Source organism: Vulpes vulpes, chromosome 14 (genome assembly GCF_048418805.1).
Source record: "Vulpes vulpes isolate BD-2025 chromosome 14, VulVul3, whole genome shotgun sequence".
NCBI classification, from domain to species: domain Eukaryota; kingdom Metazoa; phylum Chordata; class Mammalia; order Carnivora; family Canidae; genus Vulpes; species Vulpes vulpes.
This window is the reverse complement of record NC_132793.1, coordinates 117,693,363-117,703,294: the sequence shown is the minus strand read 5'-3', so window position 1 is coordinate 117,703,294 and position 9,932 is coordinate 117,693,363. Positions and strand designations below refer to the sequence as shown.

Genomic DNA, 9,932 nt, shown 5'->3' with positions numbered 1-9,932 from the left:
TAATCTGTCGAGGGCTTGAATAGAAAGTAAAGGGGCAGAGGAAGGGAGATTTTGCCCTCAGCTTTACTGGCTGAGCTATGACATTGGCCTTCTTCTGCCTTGTCTTTCCACCAAGACTAGGCTAAGCCTCCGAGTAATTTTTTTTTAAGATTTTACTTATTTATTTGAGAGAGAGAGAGAGTAAGCACACACAAGCAGGGCAGGGGCATAGAGAGAGAGGAGAAGCAGGCTTCCCGTTGAGTAGGGAGCCTGTTGTAGGGCTCGATCCCAGGACCCCAGGATCATGTTCTGAGCTAAAGGTCATTTGGCCTATGGGACCACTCAGGCGCCCTGAGTCATTCTTAATATTCTTTTTTCAATTGAACAGAACTCACTTTGGGGTCCCTGCCCCAGCTACTGGAAAGTTACTTCTCCCACATCTTGATCCTCTTTATACCTTCTGAGATATATCTGATACTCTGAGGTGAATGGAAGTCTGCAGCTCTATGGACACAGCCTGGGAGGGGCAGAGCCTGAGGATGGTGGGTTGGTATCAGCTTCTTGAGCCCGAGATCCACAAAGTTGAGCCAGATGTTGGTAACAGGCATTTATTAGGAGGTACAGAGAGTCTTTCCACTGAATTCTGAAAACCTTCATCTAGGACCGAAGCCCAGGGTCCCTTGAGGCCTCAGGATCCAGGCTGAGGGCAGCTCGAGGCTGCTTATGGGAGAGCCAGAACCAATACCTCTACCTGTGGTTTCCCATCACTTGTGTCCTCTCTGTCAAACTATTGCTTCCCTGTGAGAAAGCCATCAAGTACTATTTCCCCAATTTCATTTTGAAACCATGGGCGAAGTCACGAAGAAGACAGGCCATGGATCCAAATGGAAGAAGGGTGTGTCTACTGAAATATAAGCTGATCCCTTCTGCCTTCCAGAAGAGTTTGGAGATTCATCTATGAATAAAACCCAAATGGTTGTGACGTTAGATTAGTAAAAGTTTATTTTTAAATACTTGATACTATTAACCACGTAGGGAAAACTTTGGTTTCCTGAAATGCTGAGATCATCCATTTAGACAATCCCATTTTTGGTATAATTGTCCAGAGTGGAGGCAGGGTCTGGCTCGGGCTTTCTGGTCACCTTAGCATCAGATGCAGCTGAGTTGGTGTTCTCCTCTGGTGGGATTGCCTTGTTCCTTTTGGCGAATGCCTGGCTGATTTCCGCAAAGGTTCTGTTTTTCGTCTCAGGCAGGACAAAATAGAAATAGACAGCACCTGTGAGGCAGATTGTGGCAAAGACCAGGAAACAGTAGGTGTCCAGACTTTTCTGTGGAAAGGAGAGACAAAGAACATCAAGTAGACAATCACAAAACTGCTTGAGAAACCATCTCTGAATGGGCTTCTGTAGCTCTCCATTCCTATATCAATATTCCCGGATGGTGACCATGCATATGACATGGACTCTGTAGGCAATCGGTGCTGGATGAGGTGTCTGCAGGAGACGTTCTCACATTCTCAGAAGGTTCAAACCCTGGGACCCATGAGGAAATGGCAGTCTTTTGTTTTCCTTTTTGAAAAACTAGGCATATAAAAAAATAGCCATCACGAAAGCAAAATGTCATACTTGCTGAACGTCATTTTAAGTTCATATTTACACATCATATGAGGGTGTCTGAGGCTGGACCCTGTCCGCTGAAGCCTCAAAGTCACCCGTGACGCCTCCTGTCCCCTCAGCCATCATATGGGACGCATACCTTAGGCGCCAGCGGGCTTCCTTCCTCAGACACCTCCCCGGTGTCACCTCCCCTGGCATGCCCACTCTGGATGTCCAGCCCAACACGTGGCTAGGGCCACGTGGGACCACTTGCCTCTGCCCATGTGGGAAGGCAACCACAGACAATGATCCATAAATGGATGTGCGAGGCTGTGCTGTGTGCCAGTAGAATTTTATTTATAGAAAAATCAATCAGGTGGTAGGCAGTTTGTCAAACCCTGCTTCACCCAAGCAATCATTGCCTCTCACCTTCTCCACCCGTGTCCCACATCCATGTGGCCTCTTCCCTGTCTGTTCTCTGCAAGGCAGCCCAGGGAGACTTGCAAAAACATATCTTGGTCATGCCGCGCCCCTGCTTAACACTTTTCAATTGTGGCCCGCTGCTCTCAGGATGAAAACCCACTTCCTTAGCTTGCCCTGGAGAGTCGGTAAGGTCTCCTCCTCTCTATTGCTTCCTCCACATGGTCTTCATCACTCCTACCTTCCACCTCCCACCTCTCACCATGCTTCTGCTGACTTGCCTTTCCCTCTTCCTGTGATTTTCCACCTCCTTAGCGCCTGTCTCTCTCCTCCAGGTGCCTGCATGCCTCAGGCAGGGCCCATGTGTCATAATCTCCCCTGGTTCTGTCCTCTTTCCCTGCATGTTGATGCTATCTTCATGGTTAGGTGATGTGGTTGCTTGATGAATGACTGACCACTGCTAGACTGTACACTCCATGAGGCAGCAGGGTTACGTCTGGTTTTGCTCATCACTGTGGCCCAGTACCCAGGCCAGCACATGGACAATAGTAGGTGCTCAGTGGATATTTATGGAGTGAACAAATCAACTGATCTGTCAGCCAGATTTTTTTTACATATTTTTTTAAATTGGAGTTCAATTTGCCAGCATAACATCCAGTGCTCATCCCATCAAGTTTGAATCTGACAAATCAATCTGTCTTTTAAGTTTGCCTGTTGCTATGGACTTATATGGCCCCCAAATTCATATGTTGAATCCCTAACTCCTAATGTCACTATATTTGGAGATATGGCTTTTGGGAGGCAGTTAAGATGAAATGAGGTCATAAGGGTGGGGTCCTAATCCCAAAGGATGGGTGGCCTTATAAGAAGAGGGAGAGAGAGATCACTCTTTCCCTCTCTGTGCACATTGAGGAGAAGTCATGTGAAGCCACGGTGAGAAGGTGGTTGTCTGCCAGTCAGGAAGAGAGACCTTACTAGAAACTGAACCAGATAGATATTCTTAGGTGCCTGCCAGAAAAGCAGAACTTGGGATGAAGTTGCCTTTGGGCCCTAATCTCCTTACAATTTTAGTCTGTCTCAAAATGAAAGCTTTTTAAATATATGTCTGCTTCTTTGCAGTTGTCTTTTCTGAGGTACATCTTTTGTAGAACATGAACTTGAAGAACACCTTGGGCCCCTCAGATAACTCATTTCTCTAGCCCACCTGGCACATGCTGCATGACACCAGGAAGCAGGAAGCCAGAAGCTTGAAATAAACTCCAGGGCCCAACTTAAACATCGGCCTGCTCCAGCTAGGGACCAGACCAGACCAGACCAGTCAGAGCCACACTGGACCCTAGCCCTGGCCTCCCACAGAATTTCCCCTCATTATAATGCTAAAAATCATGCCTGAGGTAGAGATTTAACATGCAAATAAAGCATATGATGTATGAAGAAGCAAGTTTTGGCAACTGCATCCATGTCCCCAGCTTCTTATGTTTCCATGTTTCCTTACTCCTAAGAGCTTGGACTCTTTTCCCACCTCAGCCCTTTCAAAAACTTCCCCTGGCCATTGTTCAGGGAGCAGCCCTGTATCCGTTTTCTCTGTATCTTCTTCAGCTGGGGGATGAGCTAGCAAAAAATACTTCCCGCACCATCCTTGGCCTTGTGTCTGTTTCTACACACATGAGTCAAAGAACCCCAAGGTCGGTAACAAAACCAACCCTGCTGGCATCTTGACCTTGCACTTCTAGGCTCCAGAACCTAGAGTAATTAATTTCTGTTGCTTAGACTGCAGCCTGGGAGACTAAAATATCCCTAGCCCTGACTTCATATCATTTATTTGTTTTTATTTTTTACTTTTTTTCTTCGTATCATTTATGACTATGAATAAGTATACCACCTATGTCTCTGCTTTGAAATAAAGAACATTTAATTGAAATCTGTGCAAATTCAAATATTTTAATCACTACTGGGAATGTCTACGTCAAGAAGAAAGGATATTTTAAATGATTAGTCTTTGCAACAGACCTGTAAACAGGACCACGCGCTCCTGCTGCAGACATGAGCCAGCCTCTGCCCACAGCTGGGAGCGTTCCTGACATTACTACTGGTATCAGTACTGAGCCGTGTCTGTTGAGGATTCTGGGCCAGACATTGAGCTAAGTTCTCTGCACTCCGGGAATTACACACCTTGCTTGAGGGCTCCCATTGGATAGCAGTAGGCCGCAAGTTCAGACTCCGTGTTCTTAACCATACTGGCTCCTGGTGGCCAGGCTTTGGAGCTGTGGCACACCCAGTACATCCAGTTCCCTAGGTCACAGGTGGCTGAGGCGTGTGGTAAGCTTTCTGAGCCTCACATGTCTGAAAATGCCTTTTCCTCTCTCTCATATGCGAAGGGTACAGACCTCTAATTTCAAAATTAGAGTTTCCTCTCCAGACTTTGAAGACAGTGTCCCTTACGCTACAGGTACAGTCTTGCTCAGGAGGAGGGTGACATCACCTGATTATCATTTCTTTTTAGGGTATCTGAGTTTTCCCTATGGAACTTTTAGGATTTTCTTTTAACTTTGTGTTCTTAAATTGCACATCACTGCATTTAGAAAGGGATCCTTCGCACCCAGTTTGCGTAGCATGAGGTGGACCATTCATGTTGAGGACTGGTCTTTCTGCAGGTCTGAGAATTTTCCTTCCGTCATTTCTTTGACCACTCCCTGGTGAAGACCCTGAGCCAGCCCCTTATCCACCATGTCCTGGGATCACCTCCACTTTCTCAGTAGCCCTGTCCTGGATGCACTCTGGGCCAGCCTCTCTCCTTCAGTTCATCCCATCCGGTCTCTAAGACCTGTCCTCATAATTACAACTCTACCCTTGGGACCCCATCTTGTTTTCCAGCAGTTTGTATCTTTTATTTTGAGTATATCTAAGATCCCAGGTATGGGGGGAAGGCAGTATGGTGTGTTCAGCCATATTTCAATAGACACCAATGAGTGGAATCTCGAAGAATGAGAGAGGTGTAGAGGTTGCAGCTGTTTCAGGACTCGAGTAGATCGAGGAAGGGAGTACAGGTGAGGGTAGAGACATTCCACATGCCTCTCTGAGAAGCCGATAAAAAGTTACGGGTCCTCTTCTCCACAAAAAGGGGAAAAAATTTTGTACACTTGACATTTTCAATGCCATTTCTGGAGTGGGGGCATGTCATGGTCTTGTTGAAACTCATCCAAAGGCCATCTGGAGTCCACGGGCCCCGGGTTGTAAGTTCCATGATGGTGGGATCCATATCACCTGCTCTGCATTATGTCCCAGCCCAAGACAGTTGCCTGCATCACTGAAAGCTCTGTCTTAATATGTTGAATGAGTGGATAAATGAATGAAATGAGAGCACTTCCGTGGAGAAGAACGAAGGGACCAAAGTTGGTTCAAGTTAGATTTTCACGATGTGATAAAAATAGAATCCTTCTGCTGGGTTTCCACCCTGACCCATGAAATGCTGGCTCACTGGTGAGTCACACCAGGCTCCTGAGTGAGTCAGTGCAAGGGCTGCCACTTAAGAACTGATGGGAAGTCAAGCGCCTTACGCTTGTACCTCCGACTCTGTAGAGCTTAAAAAGGCAAGGCTGCTCCACTGTTGGAGCAGAGTCGGCCTGAAATGCTAAGATGTGCCTAGGGGAAGCCGGAAGGAAGCGGGGGTCTTTAAATGATGTCTTCTGTCTCTGCCCTGTGTGATGGCTCCTGAGTCACTGTCATATGTACACTTAGGATCTTGTAGGAATGGCCCAGGAACCTATGAGGTTGACACAGCCCTGTGGCTGCCTGATGGCATTTCAGTTTAACATGCCCGGCTGGAAGCCACATTTAACAGCCCTGGCAATGCCTCCCACTCGCAGCCCCTCTCCCCTGCAGGCCTGCTCTTTCCCACCCATTCTCAGACACCCGCTGCTATCTTCCCTTGGCCAAGACGGACAACTGAATCACTTCTGACTACTTCCTCCCTCTCCACCTGTCTTTGCTCCTGAGTCCTGATGCCTTTACCCTGAAACATCTTATTCCTTTTTTAAAAAATATACTTAAAAAAAGATCCAGATAGGATTTATGTAGAGTAACTTGCCCAGATCTTAAGTGTAGAGTTCAGTGAGTCTGGATTGGCGTACTGCCCTGGGTAACTAACACCTCTGTCAAGACGTAGAATGTTTCTACCACTCCGGAAATCTCCTCGCGCCACTCATCTGTAGTCAGCCTCCTCTCTCCCGGTGCCCCACTGCCGCCCCCAACACACACGGTCAAACGCCGTCCTGGACTCTGTCATCTTAGCCTCCATATTGCCTGCCCCTATCCTGAATCTAGTGGCCACCAGGCAGCCAAAAACTTCTTTTAAAGTTACAAAATGGATCATGTCTCAAAACCATGCAGTGGCTTCCCAGAGTCTTTTGGAAAAACTCCAAATCCCTCTCATGTGCTGGGGTGGCCTCCCTCACAACCACCTGTGATCCCCTATGTCCCTCAGCTGCCTGCTCTGGGCCTGCTTGGGGCCTCTGCCAGCATCTTCCTGCTCCCCGCCACCCCCAACCCCACTGACTCCCTCAGTCTTAGCCTGAAATGTCCCTGCACTGGTCAGCCCACTTACACCCCATTTTACCTCCTTTTGTGAAACACAAACCACACCTGTCCCCCTGAGCAGTGCGATGTTCTCTCTGAAATGTTAGGACACGATTGTGCCTCCACACTGGTGCTGGCAGAGATGGAGCTAGTGAAAGATGCTCCCTTCCTCCCTCGAGACCCAAGGATGTCAGCTGGACCCTCCAGAGAGGCGAGGGGGGCAGTTTTATTTGCTTTTAGATCCCATGATCCTGGATCTGCATCGGCTTCCTCCTCAAGTTGCATAGGCATTTGGGATATGACCCAATAATTTTCATGTTGAAAAGAATCATTTTCTCCCTTCCAGATTTTACTGAACTCAAATGAAATTTCATAACTCCAGTGGAATCGAGCAGGCATATATTTGCATGCAATTTTCTCTGAACCAGAAAATACTGGTGCTAATGGCAGAGGCTGAGTAGTCTGTAGGCTTGTACAACCAATGACCCAAGGGACGCACTGATGCTGACCATACCAAGGACCCAAGGAAAAGGCAGCTTGAGGTTAAGGCAGAGAAACAGTGATATTACTCGCCCCAGGGGTCAAGGCAACCTGCTCCATCCATGTACATCTAGAACATTTTGCAGGAAGGGGCAGGGTGTGGGAGAGAAGGGAAAGGGGTGGGGGAGAAGGCAAACTTTGAAAGGCAACTTGTCCTGGATGTGGCTCAGTGAGTTAGTGGCGGTGTAAGCTTCTAGCACTCGCCATGAATTGATTTTTCTGACTTGTCTCCTCTTCCCAAATGTCCCTAGGACCACAAGGCAAGAAGCAACCTTTACGGTACTAGTTAATGACCATGATAGCAGCCGGTCCTGAGTGTCCATGAGCAGACACTGCTGCCCAAGACTTGACTTTCATCTCTAATTCTTTCAGGAGCCTCGCTGCAAAATTGGAGCAATTCTCTTATTATATAGACATGAAAATCACAGGTCAGAGAGCAGTCACAGTTGACAAATTTGACCAGCATGTGCTTCACCTAATTGCCGAGAGGCGTGGTCAGGATTCAAGGTCAAGCTGTCTGACATCAAAGTCTGTGCATTTTCTCTTGTGTCTCATTTATGTCTAACATAGTGCCTGGCAAATAAGGGGACTAAGGAAAACAAACAGCTACAGCAGCTACTAGTCACCAAGCTATTCTGTACTGGGGATGGTTCTAGTGTTCTAGGCACTGCCCCAGGCAGGGTGTCCCCAGACACAGAGCCTCAGAGGGGGGCAAGTAACTAATGTGGGAGAGGATTCAGGGAGGGGGCTGAGCTGGAGAGGCGGTGACCAAGTCTCCTGGGCTGCTCCAGATCAGGTGGTTTTCTGAGATGTGGGACTTATAGTCTTGGGCTTATAGTCTTGGCAAACTGGAATGACAGTCACTCTGGACAGGGAAGGAGTTGTGGGTTCAGTTGTGTCCCCCAAAAGATATGGTGCAGCCCTAACCCCAGGACCTGTGAATGTGGCACTGCTTGGAGACTGTCTTTGCAGGTGTAATCAAGTTGAGGTGAGGTCATACGAGACTATGGTGGGCCTCAGAGCTGGTCACTGGTGTCCTTACAGGAGGCGTGGAGACAGACAGAGGGAGAAGGCCATGTGCCCACGGAGGCAGAGATCGGAGTGATGCAGACAAGCCAAGGAACTGAAAGCCACTGGCAGCTCAGGGAAGGGCCTGGAACACAGCCTTCCCTCACAGCTTGCAGGAGGAACCAACTCTGCCGACACCTTGCCTTTGTGCTTGTAGCCTCCAGACTGTGTGAGAATACATTTCTATTGCTGTAAACCTCTAACTTTGTGGTGCTTGGTCACGGCAGCCCTGGAGACTGAGACAGAAAGGGATGTGTCCAGCTGGAACTCAGTGCTTCTTCTTGGGGTCTCTGGGAGACACAGACCACACACCAGAGTTGTCCCCGCACATACGAGGAGGAGGAAGCTGGGTATTTATCTTTTGACCCCACCGGCTGCGGGCTGTCCCAACCTTTTGCCTGTTCCTCCCACAGGCTGAGAGCAAGCCCAGCGCAGGGAGGCCACGGGCTGGCGATAGGATTCTGAGCTGTTTGTAGAGAAGGTCAGGGTGAGTGGATGTGGACGCGGCACCAGCAGCATCTGTCCCAGAAGCCTGGCTCGTTTTGATCCTTATCCCAGTCCAAGAAGGTGACAACAACAATTGCTAGTGCTTCTGCGGTGTTTGCTCTGTGCCACGTACTACTGGCACTTCACTTGGGTGAACTCACTCAGCCCTCATGCGACCCATGAGGTCGACCTGCAGATGGGGTGGTTGGGACCACCAGTGAGGCAGTCCAGGCAGGCGGCCCCCAGTGTCTGCTCATGACCTCAGCGTGCTCCGTTCCCATGGGTTAGGCGAGAGTGAGGATCTTTCCATTTTATAGATGGGTAAACTGAGGCTTGGAGCAGTCAAGGGCCTAGCTCAAGGCTCCCCTGCTGATGCGGAAGTTCTGGGTCATGTCACTGTAGTGTGCCGGCTCTGATATGTGTTTTCTGGGGAAGCAGTCCAGGCTCCTTGCAGGTCCCTGCTTGGGGGCTGGAATACATTTGCCATTGACACATTTTGGAAAAAAATGAAAAGATCAAGATGCTTGCAAAGTTGCACTTGGTGGCTGTTACGAGATAAATTGTATCCACCACCAGGATTTGTAGGTTGGAATTCTAACCCCCAGAACCTCAGAATGGACTACACGTGGAGGGAGGGTCTTTAAAGAGAGGATTAAGGTAACCTGAGGTCCTGTGATGGGCTCTGCCCTGATGTGACTTGTGTCCTTATAAGAAGAGGAGATTGGGACACATATGCATGTGGAGGGACGACCATGTGAAGACATGGGAACAGATGCTGTCTACACCACCAAGGAGAGAGGCCTCAGAAGAAATTAACTTTGCCAAGACCTTTATCTGCAACTTCTGGCTCCCAGAACAGTGAGAAAACACATTCCTGTTTGTTAAGCTCCAGTCTGTGGTACTTGGTCGAGGCAGCACAAGCAGACTCAGGCTCTGGGTTGTCACTGAGATGACTTCTGGAAGGGGCTGAGGAAGGGAGATGGTCCTCTGTGGAGTCTTCAGGGGCAGAAGCTGTGCCCATGGGAGGGTCTGGGTGGGCGGGGGTGCAAACCAGAGCCTGTACATCCCGTGTTTCTCTAGTGCCTTCGCTGCGGCCAACAGCAGCCCCTGAGCCTGGCCTCTGCCCTGGCAAGCCCCCATCCAGAAAGGAAACAAATCCCTGCCACCTTCCCCATCCCGGGTCAGGAGGCTGACATGTCACAAAATCTGAATGTGGCCACACCTGGCCAGTGTCTCTCCATCAGGGTGGCCAGCAAGGGTGCTGGGCTT

General features: G+C 49.0%; 1 protein-coding gene across 10 annotated transcripts in view; it reads right to left on the bottom strand.

Annotated features, from left to right (window-relative positions):
• Positions 1–955: 955 nt before the first annotated feature.
• The window catches only part of SLC2A9 (solute carrier family 2 member 9), a 226,976-nt gene continuing 217,999 nt past the window's right edge, over positions 956–9,932 (bottom strand). For all 10 annotated transcript variants that reach the window (XM_072737784.1, XM_072737785.1, XM_025998312.2 and 7 more), the window contains one exon: positions 956–1,307. In XM_072737784.1, the coding sequence (XP_072593885.1) occupies positions 1,053–1,307 (255 nt within the window). In that variant the 3' untranslated portion in view covers positions 956–1,052. The remainder of the gene's footprint in view (positions 1,308–9,932) is intronic.